This window comes from Struthio camelus, chromosome 1 (genome assembly GCF_040807025.1).
Source record: "Struthio camelus isolate bStrCam1 chromosome 1, bStrCam1.hap1, whole genome shotgun sequence".
NCBI lineage: Eukaryota > Metazoa > Chordata > Aves > Struthioniformes > Struthionidae > Struthio > Struthio camelus.
The window spans coordinates 192,796,759-192,812,279 of NC_090942.1; the positions used below are offsets into that span (position 1 = coordinate 192,796,759).

Sequence of the window (15,521 nt, forward strand, 5' to 3'; positions counted from 1 at the left end):
TTTTGACAATTAAATAGCGACCGCTACTTAGTATAGTTATGTGGATCAGCTGCAGACCACTTACCATGGCCTCCAGGACAAGTTTGGGAAATGTTTCCTTAAAACATAAAAATTCCATACTAGAGCAGTATGCAAAGTTCCAGAGATCACTGCGTTAGCTGACTTTATTCTTTGCTGTAACGTATTTCACACTTTGATGTGGAGTTCTGCTAACTAAAACCTAGTCAGACACCAAAACCCCTAAGTCAATTTGTGAGGACTGAGCAGTTTCATGATTTTCAAAATAAGTTCTTGAATTTTTTCATAGTATTTGATAGCAGCTTTTTATTGGTTACAAAACCTAAGCCCATATACAAAATTAGGAACACATTTAGATGCCTCTTTGAAAGAACGTTTTAGTCTATTTTAACTGATAGTTTAAAAAAATAATAAAAACAATGCAATTTTAAACACTGTTCTGAAAACGTAAAAGTGCAGCAATATACTTTGTTTCCTTTATTAACTATGAAATGGTGCAATCCCAATCAAAAGCCGATAAGGTCACAACAGAAAGAACTGAGCAAATGCTCTGTCTTGCCTTACTCAGTTCTCCCATGTTCACTTTTAATGTAATGCATTGAGTGCAAGAAAAAGATCAAATCTTCACAGTAGTGGAAAACTGTTATTTTAATATCAATTTGTACGTAATCTCTAGGGTAATAGTGAGCGCAGGCTGAACAGGGTAACCGTCAGTCTATATGGCATATAGGGAAACAAAATTGCGTTAGAAGGGGAAATATTTGTTCACAATAACGTCTGCTGGAACTCTAATTTCACAAAAACTTTGTGACCTTACCTAACTTTGACTTTTTATTGTTTAGTTTTTTAGCGAACACCACACAGTTTCAAGATTTTAGACTATAGTGTGTGAATAGGATGCAGTTACCATATGAAGCTTCAACTCAACTTTTGGGAAAAGAAAAAAGGCACAATGAACTTCAACTCAATTTTATGTGCACAAGAGTTGAAAAATCTGAGCCACCTTAAAGAGAAATTGATTCTAAAATTTATAAAACCTATAAATAATCAGAGGCCAAACCACTATATTAAAACAGATTATCTAGCAAGTAAAAATCTTGCAGTTTAAACATACGCTTGTATCCCGTTAAGATACAAGACAACTCACTCTTTAAAGTGGCTCCACCTTGGCAGATATATATTTAATGAATGCACACCTGCTATGCGTTGTTCATCAGTGGAAAAACAGCTGATCCACAAAGCTCTGATGGCATCTGTCCTTATCTTCATCACAGTAAATACAACCCACATCCAATAACTAAATTAGTTTAGATTTTTCTATCCCTTCACATCAATGCATTGGGAAGTTACACCCAGTAAACAACAGCAACAAAACCAGTCCGTGTGATAGCTTACAGAATTTCCAAATCATCCATCTTCACCCCAGCAATACCAAAATCCCTTCAAAAATGACTGGGTCAGGCGATTTTCCAAAAGCAATGACCTCACATACCTTATGTAAAGTTATTTAATGTGCGCTGCTGCACATCAGGTTTATGCTGAATAACTGCAGCTTCCATACAGCCTCACACATCAACCAGTTTGCATCTTTTTAATCACGTGAATAAGATTTGAGACTAATTTTTGAATTACTCTTCCAAAACTCCAAGAATGAAGCTTTTATGACGCTTCTAAGTAGTTGCTGGTTTGTTGCCAACCACATCATCATAAGCACTGGTTACTAAGTAAAAAATAGTTTAAGACTAAATTACAGTAAACATGAAAGCTCCACAGTTTAAACCCAATATAAATCAACCATATCCAATTATCAATTTAAAACAAAATATATTGACTACTGAAAGTTGAAAGCAAGATTCTTTTTAACTAATACATTTTTGGACAGAATTTTTTTTTTTCTACAGTCTGGGACTCTTGCTTTCAGCTTAAACAGAAGTTCAAGTCCATAACAGGTTGTAGCTCAGGTAAAATACCATGCACAGCATTTGATTACTTCAAAACAGCAGGAACACACAGGCTGAAGTGAGTGGTCAAATAGGGCTCGCTGTTCTCAAAAATTAGGTATAATGGCAAAAGCTTTACCAGTCCAAATCTACAGTTCATTCTCCAAGCCTGGTTTCTGAGGCAGTTAATGAACACACATCAATTACTGATAGATGAAGTAGTTTTGTTTGTTTGCTTGTTTTAAACTTAAGTGTTTAATCAATTGCCAAGTTTTTTTTTTTAAGTTACTTTTATTTCAGTTTCACCAATGAAATTCATTTGGCTTGCATTTTTTAATCTATTCTTCCACATAAAGTATATGAAAATATGTTTGTGGAGGACGATGGTGGAGGCTCAGAGCAAACCGAGCCCCTGTAAAGTCTTCCAAAATGTATGCATCATACCAAAGTGTCTTGATCCACAGCGCACCATTTTCCAAAGAAGCTACTTTTCCGTGGAAAGCCAATGTGCCACCACTATGGAATATTCTTAACAAAACTGCAGATTGCGGTTGTCAGCATGTGGCACCAGGAAAAAGGCAAAAAAAGGTAGTTGGGACTGTTAAAAAGAATTCTAAAACAGTTTAAGAGATCATGCATATGCATTTACAGTCCATGTGATAGTGACGTTTGGCAACTGCAAAGTGACCGATACATGGCTTGCTTTAGAAGCATCAAAACGAAGAGGCATGTGTGTCTTGGAGCCTTTTGTTTCTTCACTTGGTAGCCATCTGGTGGTGCTTCATATTGGTGTGGGACAGAGAAGCTGCATTTTATTGAACTTAGAAATTAAATTCTTTTGTTTGAAGGTTGGCCGTTGGGTCAAAATTGTAAGTACCTCCTTGAGTGGCTTCAGGAATGAGGCTGGGATCTTCATCGATCTATAAAATACAACAACAGTAAAATTTATGGAGAGGCCAATTCCTTGCACAATACAGTAAACATAGAAGAGATAAAGATAAACAAATGTTTATCTTTTTTTTTTAATATTATTGTAATAAAATTAGATTAGTTTTTCCAATTCAATTCTTCAGTTACGTTTAGAAAGAAAAAAAAAATCAATTTATTCTGATAAGATTAGGGAAACAGAAAACTGAAATGGTTAATGACTGGGATGCTGCTTGGTCAAAGCAGTGGCTATTTTAGTTGTTTGATTTAATGCTAAACATCGGTTTTCAGCTTTTCTTGAGTTGGTTAATCACTAGCTGTGAATTCCAAAATTAGTCCTGTACTTTCTCCAGTTTATTGCAACATGAAAATAACTTATTAGCAGCTGATAGAAATAATTGTCTTATAAAGCTTAGAAGGATCATCAGTATCTCCTATTAGAAACTAGAGGAGCTAGAATAACTCATTTAAGAATTTTATATGGCTCTCTTAACCAGTCTAAAATATTTTACCAAAAATACTTCATTAGTATAGAAACGTAGAATGAAAGGCATCAGTACAGAAGATGAAGTTCCCAATTTCCTCAGAGCCATTTTAAGTTAGGTATTACTGAAATAACTGTCTCTAAAAACAAAAAGTAGTATGGTCAGCAGCTTCAACGTGCACAACTGCAACCATCACCCTTCCTCCTCCAAATCATCAGCTGCAACTATTCTCGACCGTAACCCCTCTGCAAACCTGGCAGCAGGAACCGTATGCCTTGTCTCAAAGGACGGCTCACTCTGAAGCAGGTAAGAGCCCTTTGGTCAGGGAGGGGAGCGGTTTACGGGTTGCTGAGGTCCAGCAATGGAGTACTGTGGACTTCAGAACTAAATCACCAGAGATCCTTACGTTTCCCTAAATACCTAAATTGCAGGGAGGGATCAAGACCTTCCGAGACAGCAACAACCTTCAGGAAGAAGGCTGGAGCACGTCGTTCCCAAATGAAGATTGAATCTGGATTTAGAAGGCTTAGCAAATATTTGCAAGTTGATAGATTAGCCCTTCTGACTTCTGTAGGGGTAGTATGAAGCAGTATTGCCAAAGTTCACGTGCCTTTAACACACTAAATCACAGCGAGGAAGCTATTCGTGCTGGTCCTAAAGTAGATGCCAACTGCCCGTCCCTTTTATAAGGCTCAGCAAAGGAACAGATGGGATTAACTATAAGGGGAGTAGTTGTTGCTGCCTGCAACCTCTTCCAAGAACACAGAAACTCCTGAAGTGACAGAAGGCAGGAATACCCCTAGGAAGTCAATCTCAGTGCCACCAAACAGGCTAATATAATCAGTCTCTTATCTCCTTAGGGCAATTTGGATTTTTTTTCTTGCATTGGTCCTCAGAGTGACTAGGTTTCATTTTGTCACTTACAGTTTGTCACTTCCTAAAGAAACTCTGCCTGTCCTTATGTTTTAATTACTATCTCCCCGTCATGGATTTTCTAAAATTTCTAATTAGTCTCAGAAACCCCAGAAAAACACGGGTGACCGTATAAGCAATAATCTGAAGTCAAGTCTCAGTAATCTAAATAAAGGAGGTAAATCCAGCAAATTAGTCGTAGGTTACTTTTTCCATAAAATAATTCAATTTAAATGCACAAAAGGGAGCACAAACCACAAAATGGATATTTTTCTACCAGTACCAACTAGACCATGCTTTTAAGTTAACCACAGAAGTCTCAGAGCTCTTACAAATATTATTAGACACTGCCCACAGAATCATTACAAGCATAAGGAATATATCATAAACTTCTGGTGACTAACTTTGCAGTCGCACAATGGGCCCGTGAATTGAAAAGTCCTAAAGTTAGAGTTAATATCTGGATAGTTCAATTTAATGGATTTCTTAGCCAGAAGAACTGAAGACAGTTCTGTTCAGCCTCAGTAGTGCAAACATCTGGCAGGCCTAGAAAAAGCTATTATTATTCCTCTTCAAATGATTTGGTACAGTGCTTCTGAGGCAGCCAGTAGCAGGAAAAGCTAGAACCCAAAGGGTTACAATACCTAACCAGGACACAACAAGATACCAGGCAGTCCAGACCAATCAGCTGCGGAAAGTTTTCTGTTCTGTTCTAGGGTGACTCTTTCCAATAGAGAACGCGGACTAATTACAGAGCTGAAAGACAGAAATCTATCTGAAAGTAAGGATTCACTCTCCTACTCCTAAGAACGTAGACTGATTTATGAGAAAGTAAAAAGGAGAGCCAGAGGACTGTGAGACTGCAATTAAGAGGAATTACATGTCAACGTGTATGTCAGTGTGTCAAATGTTAGGTCAACATCAACCAATTGATTAGGCAAAGCCAGACTAGTCATCTTAACGTTGCTGAAAAAAATTCTTTGTATTGAGAAACTTTTCAAAGACTTTTAATTAAGGGAGGGTGTACTGAAAAAGGATGAGGAAAAATTACTTTACAGTCAACTTATGTTCATGACAGTTGGAACCAAGTGAAGGAACGATGACAATGTACTTGCCAAGGTACCAGTAACAGCACAGCGCATACACACTTCATTCTTTAGCATACTTACATCATCACCAGAGAAATACTGATCTATGATTTCAAATGCTAGTTTATAAATGTCTTCATTCTCATGCTGTTGCAAGGCTTCGATTTTCTCTAACCCTGGATAAAAGACAATGGAGAAGAGTTTAATCTGTTTACACTGAAGTGAGTAACTGACTACCTTGAAAAAACTAAGCTTTGGGAAAAGTAACAAAACATTAGTACTGAAGCATACTAAAAAAGATGTAGACTAGAAAAGATTTGCAAGTATTATTTACAAAATAGCTATTTTTGTCTCTAAGGGAAAAAATGCAGTTTATGAACCTTCGCATGCTATGGTATATCCAATTCTATGAACACGGGGTACTGCCACCTTTTCTCTTTTATACAAGTTAGATGAAACTCTCTGTACTCAAGTTTTCATACTTCTGCTGTATGGTATATAGCTTTTGTTCCAGTCATTGTGCTTTTGGTATACCACTAAAAGGAACTGGCTTCATTTGTGTGTTATATATATAAGTATCAAATAACAAACAAGGTGAGAAAGTTTCCCACCAAGAGCAGTTTGAAACCCTAGGCACATTTGAAAACTGAATATGATATATACAAGAGGAAAACTTCCAAAATGGCCACCTCTTAAACATCCATTTACTTCTACCTTGTCATAATACGTTAATAAGCACATGTTAAAACCAGACTGCAATAACCAAGCCTGACTCCTCAGACTGCTTTGGTCTGTAGTAAAATTATAATCCTAACATCTGCTTTCCAAGGCAATGAACTGAAGCAAGAACCTCATGTTTTACTGCAGAACCGAGTGTATGCAATAATCAAATGAAAAGAAACGCAGTTCTCATTTAAAAGTCATTTAATACAACTGTACCTAAAAAATTTTGTACAGAAAGGTACTACACTGATTGCCTCCAACGTGGCAGTTCCTGAAAATAAAACGAACTAAAAAGAAATAAAGGAGGCCATTTCTCTCAAATAGACCAGGGTCAAAAAAAGCTGCAGTAAACATCAACAGCAGTGAGTAAGGGGAAGAAAGGTTGATATCCAGGAAATTAATTTTTTTTAAAAGCCTAATAAGCACTTACCTCCACACTCTTCTATAATTTCAGCTATTGTGCTAGCCTCATCACCAGCCATTATCAGGATGTTTTTCAGACCATCCAGCACCACCTGTACCACTTGAGAATCCTTTACTGAGAGTAGATTGCAGAATGGTGGGATTACGTTTTGCTGTACAAGGTATTCAACCTAAATAACGGAAAAAACGTGCTTTCAGCATTCTGCTTCTCACAAATGGCTGCATGTATAATGTTTTAGTGACAATCTGAAATCCAACTACACATACCTGATCTTTTCTCCCACTTATTGTCAAATTGCTAATTGCCCAAGCAGCTTCCTTTTGTGTTCCAAAGTCCCCCTGAAGAATCAAATTAATAGCTCATTAAAATCAGTACAGAAACATCTGTAAAGCTTATTAAAAATCAGAGGCTCCTCATGTCAGATTTATAAAAAGAGGATGACAACTTGCATAGCTGATCGTTTGACTGACCTTAGCCAGCTGGTGTATGATCATAGGAATTAGCCCTGCATCTATTACAGCCTGAACTTGTTGCTGGTTTCCTGCTGTGATATTGGAAAGGAACCAAACTGCTTCCTACAATTGGAAAAAAATAAAAAAAGAACGCTTTAAAAAACTTTATAACTAGTCAACAGGTTAAAAAACCCAACCAAACTGAACAAAACCACCTCAAACCCCCAAATCATACCGTGAACCAATCACTAAATAAAGCCTCCAGCTTTCTTCCCCAAGAGCTTTTCTACCACACAAACTTTTATTGCAAGAAAGCCAAACACGCAGGAAATCATTGCAAAATTTATGTGATTAATTCTTTGGACCAGATTCTTATTTATACGGAGTGTCTCCGTACCTTTGAAACAATACTGATTTACATCTTATATCCACTTTGCACAACTGAAGTCATGGCCATGCTTTAAACTTCTCATCAGTTTTGCGAAGAAAATAAGAAAACTCATAAAACCTCAAAAAAACTCCAAAGTTTTATCCTGTAATATTTGGCCTGATAGCTTAGTAGTAGCTCTCTGCACTGATATAAAGAAGACGAAGCCTAGATCCCATTTTCTTGGAACAGGAAGTGAAGCTTACAAAACTCATTTGAGGTCTCTACATATCAAACTGGACTCCTTACTCAGCAAGCTTTGTTCTTCAGGTAGTTTATCAGCATCACTAACAATCTGATGGTCGCAAAAGAGCTATTTGTCAAGACAATCCAGAACAACAGATTAAAAAAAGCTCCAATCTTAAGTAAAAGCAAATTTTAAAAAAGCCAACTAACAGTCAGTTATGAAAGACTGCAGAAAAAAAAAAACAACTAATAGGTCCCAGCTAAATATAAAAGGATAGAGGAAAAACCGCCTCTCTAGCCAGCACCATCTTTGCAGTAGAAGAACCCATGATGAGTACCAAAAAAATGCAAGTACCATCAAATATGGAAAAGAGGACACTGATCACTTTCTTTCACCTACCTCCCCTATCACATCCACTCCTTGCAGCAGCAAAGTTCCCAACGACACACTTGATGGGAAAAGGAAGGAGAGGAAGTGCTAGGCTACCTTTCCCAAAAGGACAGTAGTATTCCCCTGCTCCCTTGAAGGTGAGGGTGGACAAAAGAAGAGAACAAACTCCGCTATCAAAACAAGTTGGCTCATCAAACCACTTTGTTCCGTGGAGCGGAAAAGCTGGAACAATCTTACCCATCTTACTGGACTCAACTGAAAGTAACAATCCTTAGCTATGAATAACTATAATCAAGTTACTCAGCTTGCAAATGCAAAAAGTATCACACTTCAAAGCTAAGAGCATTAAGTCACCCCAAAGAGCACTGAGCATCAACACCAATGTGCGGATCCCCAATCTACCTGTTAAAGCCCTTTGGCTTTAGACCTGAGTAAGCACCAACCTGAAAGGTTATGTCTTTATACAGAATTGCTCATATGGCAGGAATAATAGCTATAAGAAATTCTTCTGTAGCATGCTATCGTCTACTGTTTTATTTTTAAACAAAAAGATTATGTTAGGAAGAAATAAACTATAACGTACCTTGTTTATCTTCTCTTTTGGATGTGTCAGTAGATTTGGGAAATGAGACAAAACATCGCAATTGAGAACAACTTGTGTCTGTTCATCAGTACCAGTTACTATGTTGCCTACTGCTCTCAGTGCTGCAGTCTGCATATTCAAAGCGGGGGTGGGGGTGGGGGGGGTGGAAGCATGTTAAAGATGTTGATGTTACTTAGACTACAACAAAGATCATTTAAAAATGTGCTGCCTCTTAAAAAATAAAAAAGCACTTTGCAAAATACAATTTAGCACTTCATCTTTCAAGCTGTATCCAGAAAAATGGGCACTGTTTCATCAAAACAAAAACACGCAGTACAGCATTTTACTGAATAGAAACACTGCAGTTCAACTCAAAAAAGTGCCAAGATTAGAAAGTAAAAAGAGGTTAAAAGAAAAGATATGGTAGAGGAATTAATTCATCGTGTGTCTGATCTGAAATACTAGGCTTTGACTACAACTTCTAAGGCTGTTTACTTCGTTATTCAAATCTCTGTTGCAGACTTTAAAAAAGCATTACTATTTTTCTTCTCGTTGACTCTCAACTGACTTTCAGAAGTGAACTTTTTATCTCTGTGTTTTAGCTACTAAATGTTTTGCAACTGATGGAATACTAGAGAGACTCCTTTTCATTAAGTGAACTTGGTCTGACAGATTTCAAGGCAGCCAAATCTCATCCAAAGTACAAACTAAGCAAACATGACATATACAGATGCATAAAAAGCCCCCAATTACAATGGCTGTTTTTTAAGGCCATCTACAAGGAACGGTTTTAATTAATCTTTTTACTTTGGTGTGGATAAAATTTTTTTTCACTTTTACCCACAACAAATAGAGCTATAAATGCTCATCTAAGTACCCCACTAATAAATATTCTAGGATGCATTGTTTAGCAAACAGCTTACAGAAGACTATTCAATGGAAACAGAACCAGACTTACTTGAACTTTAACCTCCTGATGGCTCAGCAGGGGAACTAGAAAAGGTACGACTCCTGAATCAATCACCATTTGTATCTGTTCGTTACCACCATCTGTTAAGTAGGACAAAGCCCAAACAGTGTCCACAAGAATCTACCAGTTGGAAAAAAAAAAACACTATTTACACACTGAACAATAAAATCCATATAATGGAGTCTTACTTTAGTGATCAACATTCCATATGTTTAGCAGAGTGGGAAGAGCATGCGATTTAGTTGCAGGAAAAATTCAAAAATTACAGGGATAGTAAATTACCAAAATGTTAGATTATTATGTACAACCATGAAAACAAGGAGCCATTTGTTTCATCTCAACAATTTCTATTGATATGTCCTCTCTCCAAACAATTATTTAATTAAGTACCACATGTTGAGGCCCACTTACAGCATGTAACCTCACCAAGGTAAACTGTTGGGCTTGATTTGTATTTCAAAGATAGACAACCAATTCAGGTAAATAACTGAGCTGGTGACCTTCTCAAGACTATACACGCCCAGCCTCCTAGCACTGCTATAATTTCTGCTAGATGTTTTCATCTTTGATTATCATCATTTTTGATTATAAAATGAATAAGTTCTCTGGTAGCTCTTTGGATCCATCTATTGACACTTCATCATTCTGATCGATACTGGTGATTCGAAGTCAAATGGCAAACTCTGTTCTGCATGTGTGCCTTTTTACCCCCTCCCTCATATTGCGATTAAAATCCACAGGAAAGGAAAGGAGTTCTTACACCAACCCAAGGACTAACAACTACTGTAAGGAGGCAACTATCTAGGCAAAGAGAATACATATAGCCAAAGACATGATTATCACCCAGGGCACTCTTAGAATCTTAAGAACAGTGACTTATCAAGTCACTGATGACTTCATATAGATGATTTCAGAGCCCTCAAAAAAACAACAAAAAAAAAAGGTTATGAAAGTTACAGCCATTTTAGAGACAGTATCTGAAGCAGAAACAACGCTAGCAGAAAGAGCGACATCCCATCACTTTGAGATGACGTTAGAAACTGCAGGAAAAGAAAACTGGACCCCACTGAGGATATATCATCCGTAGAGGTACATACATCCATATTTCTTTGCAAATATCTAATGTTAACTAAAGCAAAGCAGGCACTCTCTGGAATTTGTCCTGGAACAAGACAACTTGTCCTCTTGGACAACTTAACTCATGCAAACCTCACCTGATCTTCACATAAGACATCTGCACCCTTTTTTTTTTTTTTTTTTTAAACAATCATATAAACCCATCTAAAACTCCTAGTTATTAAGACAGGAGCACAGTACCGGAAATGCAGGAATCTTTAAAGTCCTGATCCTCAGGCTGCTTCGACACAGCTCCAGGCACCAGACAGCACATACCTAATGCTTTCCTGACCCAGTCTGCTGCTGCCCTGCACCCACTAAGGCCACAGGGACAACAGAACGTGCTCCCGCGGAGCCAGTACCGTAGCAGAAGCAGTGAGAGATGGTGCCTCACCAGTTTGCTGCCCCATAGCCCTGTAGGCGACGAGAGCAGTAGCTGCCAGAAGCACTCACAGGACTGTTGGCTGACCTACGTGCATCACTGACTCATCTCCAAAGATAGGTTTGCTGCTCCAATGCAGAGGGGCTGGGACCACAGTGGTACCTCCAAAGTAGCACCTGACTCTCAGGATCAAAAAGATGGGCACCCTAACTGAGATTAGTCAAAACCTGGCATCGCATATAGTCTCATATCTCCTTTAAGAAGCTCTCAAAAAATCATGGCTTGCAAAAAGCTTTCAGATTTGGCAGGAAAAAAAGCCTATAGTTTAGAAGTATTTTTGGTCTGGTCTACGAAATTCCATTTAGGTTTGTCCAAATTATAATCTGTAAAGCCACCATTTGCTGCCTGTCTCCCACATGCATTGCTCTGGAAAACTCTGGCAAAATCCCAAACTAAAATGTTTGCAAATATTTGATGGAGCCAAGCCCACTACACCATTAAAAGAGCAGCAGAAGCACCACTACTTCATTCTGGAAATAAGCAAAGACAGTTCCACTAATCCTATTCCCTAGTCCTGTACGGGCTCCATTTCTGCTTCTCTAGATTGAGGGTCACTACAGGGAGCAAAAGGCCAAGGTATTACAAAGTCCTGATGGGAGAAGGATGAGAAAAGCAGTTTAGCATCCTTCAGTTATTCAGGTTTTACCTCCTAACGTCCTAATGTCACGCTTCAGGAGATAAATCCATCCCTCTAGGATTTTACTCAGAAAATGTATGTAAACTTATGGCTCAAGACTGTGGAAAGTACTGAAAGTTTAGTATTAATATCCTGAAGAAAAGTCGTCAAAGGTTCCAAGAAACAGAATAGCTTACTGGTGTTCAGTTAAATATATTTTCCTATGTGATTTCTCTAGTTAAATAGGTGGCAAAGTCAGGCACCCAAAAGGTAACAGAAGTTAGATTTACCCATATGATCACAATATACGACTGGAGTGAAATACAGTATTATGTATTTTCCCCAATTATTATACTTCATCCACGCATAATTACAACCTAGGGCAGAATTAAAGTGAAGCTGATGGAACAGCTGCCGCTTCCTAAATTTCTGTCACTCAATTCTGCAATATAGGTGTCTTTCCTTTCCTGTTGTTGTTTTTTAACACAGATTACTATGCAAAGGCTAAAAAGACTTTCAGAAAAAAATTCAGAAAAGGTGTTTGCACTTTATTTTTTATCCTCTGAAAAGATAAATTATATTCACCATAGTATTTTAATTGTGCATTTACTGTAAGTTAACAAACGCAAAAAAGTTTGCTGTCTAAGTACTATCTTCAAGCATTTTCTCTCGAGAGAAAACACAAAGAATCCAAATATCTAAAACTTTAGAAAATACTCACGTTTATATCTGTATGGTAAATGAGAACACACAATGCTGGCAAAATCTGAAAAAAAGTCCATCAGTCATTACAGTAGAATAAATATGCTGTACAAACTTGAATCCAAGTAGCGCAGTCACAAAGTTTAGCTTGAGATTGTATTAGCATATTACACACACACACTTTCCAGCAACTGGTCATTCACTCTAAGCCATGTATAAAAATATTTTTTTATTTAAGATTTGTGAAAAATACAAAATATTACTATACTTTAAAGGTGCACAGACAGCAGCCTGTACTTTGAAGGAAAAGAAGCAAACATCTCTCTGCTATTTCTAGAAGCTTAACAGTTACCACACAATATGCTAAAAATATTAGCCTAATATTAATACATGAAACCCTCTTGAATTGAAGTCAAATTATATTTTTGTATTCACATATGGATAAAATTTAAAATTGAGCCATGGTAAGGCTGCCTAAGACAGAATTTTTTTTTTATTTGATCAAACGTCACTTTTAAAACTTTCTTTGTTCTCAGCTTCATTTTTAAGATTTCATTAAAGTTTACTCTCTTACAATGTTATACCTTACATGGCTTGAAAGACTATATATATACTTTGGAATTTATCCGAAGATGAAGAGCTTTATGTACGAGTACGGTTCTAATCAAATAGCATCACTTTCTTATTAGCTGTGCCTACTCTGAACTATATTTGCCCTGTTCACCAATGTAAAAGGATTTTCAGATGCTTGTATTCTCATATGGGACTTGACACTGACTGCAGCTAGTAACTACTCAAAATTCTAAAATTACATTACATTCACAAGTTCATTTACATTTCCTCTTGCTAAAAATAATTACATTTACATACTTACATATACAGAATCATGTTCACAGCAGCCTTTTTTGATAAAAACATTAAATGCTTAGTAGGTTAACCGTTTCTACAGCATTACTTTTTGCTGTGTCTGTTTTAATATATACCTAATCAGTCTTTAGTCTTATTCATCAGTTTCAAATGTTATAGGTAGCTTTACTATAATCCCAGTAAGAGACACCAAACTGGTCTAAATTACTTCACTTAACAACTGGCAAGTGGCACCAGACAGCGTCAAAAAACATGCATACATTCGTAGTACCACAATGTAGAACATTTGGCCTCTAGTCCAGAGTATAACAGTTATCTGTCCCGTTGTAATTCTTTATTTACCTCCTGAACTGTCTCCATAGGCGGTGGGGGGTCCTTATTCCTGCAGAGATTTACAATGACCCATGTGACGTTCCGAAGGAAGGTGATGGGAATGGAGGGATTGATGAAGGACAGAAGAGGTTTGACAACTCCCAGTGATATGACATAATCTCTACACTGAGGACCATCACCTACAGAAATGAAAATTGTTGTAAAAGAAATTACATTAAAAATGGAAAATTTTGAAATGTATGCAATGACATGTTGGGATATTGAAATTCTATGTTTCCTCACCAGTAGTCTACTACTAAAAGTTGATGTTCAACGAAATATACATACGTACAGATACATATGTATATTTTAGAAGACACAAAATTTATCCTGTGAACATTTTGTGTATCAAGTGATGCTAGGCTTTAAAAAAAAAAAATCAGTACCTACATAATTCCGGCCACATAAAAAAAAAATATTAAGCCACAGAATTTAGAGGAAACATAGTCTCATATGATAATGCCAATGTTCCAAAGTCAAATTCTAAAAGGAAATGGTCCCTGAATCCAAATAATTAAGAAAGTATCAACAGTTACCTATAATATTTCCGAGAGCCCAGACAGCTTGCTCACAAACATTCTGATGTGGTGAATGAAGTAGTCTCAAAAAGAGGGGTACTGCATCTATAGAAAGCAAAGATTGAATTTGTGTTACTGGAACATGGTATTAGCACAATATTTTCATCCATTAATATGAAACACTTTCTCTATCATGCATTATACTAAGATACTTGTTTTTGTTATGAAGAGCGTACAAAATCTCCGTTAACCATCTTTATAAAAATCTAAAGAGATGAAAATCTCAATTTGAGAAAACAGCAAACAACTAAACAGCAGTGCTCCCCACTTTTAAACAGTCCCCCATACTTCCCATAACAATAACGAGCCTCAGCATATTCTAAACCAAATATAAAGATGCTAGGCTTAATGTCCTGGTAATTCAGATTTTCCAGTTATCCATGGCTGCAGTACATACCTAGCAGTATGACAAGCCTACTTGTTCAAATATGCCTCAAATCTTGACTTTTAACAAAATACCGTCCTCCCAAGACGTAGTTATAGTTAGTTTCTATAGACAGTGACGATATATCTCCATCTGCCATACAGTGTTAAGAAATGTTTTAACCTACTCTTACATACGACAGGCAACATATCAGATTAAGATTTTAGATTTCACTGTCTACTGAATTAAACATTTAAGAGAGATCTAAGGAATCATCTCACTACTTTTCCCATGAGATATTTCCTCTCAGATAACCGATATCCTTCAAAAGATGGGGCAATTCTTACACCAACTTTTTGAATCTGTATATTATCACACTCCTCCTAGAGTCTTTGCAGCAAAGAAAAACAGACAAATTTATATACTGCTGAATGAAAGAATATTTTTCCTGTAGATAATGTAAACACTAAAATGCCCACCCTACAGACTTTAGAAAAAACTGTATAATACAGTTTGTGCACAACTGTGAATCAATATTCTGTTGATAATTTAACATGTGATAATGAGCTAAAACATGCTCATATATTTTACTGGAAAATACGGAGTTACGACGAAGAATAAAGACAACCTAAAATTCCTTCTACACCCCAGATGAGTAATTCAACAATTGCATACAGCTGACAAATTAGGAGGGAGAAGAGAGCAACAAAACGTTGCTTAAGAACAATCTGTCTTTATTTTCTTGTAACAACCATCCCATCAGCTCAAGTGGAATATTCCAGCTTCCCTTTCTCAGTGATTACTGAGATCACACTTCACCCAACGTATTCCAGAGAGCAGGGACGAATACATAGTTTATATCAGATTACAATCCTGGTATGTTTTCAAAAGGAGTGAAATTATTTCATATTAGCCCTCAAAGCAGGAGGTGAGCCCGA

At 36.9% G+C, this 15,521-nt stretch overlaps 1 protein-coding gene across 1 annotated transcript in view; it reads right to left on the reverse strand.

Annotated features, from left to right (window-relative positions):
• Positions 1 to 306: 306 nt before the first annotated feature.
• Positions 307 to 15,521, reverse strand: part of KPNA3 (karyopherin subunit alpha 3) — a 52,235-nt gene continuing 37,020 nt past the window's right edge. The window contains exons 8-17 of the mRNA XM_068929890.1: positions 14,178 to 14,264; positions 13,612 to 13,781; positions 12,422 to 12,466; positions 9,515 to 9,646; positions 8,557 to 8,685; positions 6,988 to 7,092; positions 6,784 to 6,855; positions 6,524 to 6,686; positions 5,452 to 5,546; positions 307 to 2,878 (exon numbers count right to left, since the gene is read on the reverse strand). Of these exons, the coding sequence (XP_068785991.1) occupies positions 2,780 to 2,878; positions 5,452 to 5,546; positions 6,524 to 6,686; positions 6,784 to 6,855; positions 6,988 to 7,092; positions 8,557 to 8,685; positions 9,515 to 9,646; positions 12,422 to 12,466; positions 13,612 to 13,781; positions 14,178 to 14,264 (1,097 nt within the window). The 3' untranslated portion in view covers positions 307 to 2,779. The remainder of the gene's footprint in view (positions 2,879 to 5,451; positions 5,547 to 6,523; positions 6,687 to 6,783; positions 6,856 to 6,987; positions 7,093 to 8,556; positions 8,686 to 9,514; positions 9,647 to 12,421; positions 12,467 to 13,611; positions 13,782 to 14,177; positions 14,265 to 15,521) is intronic.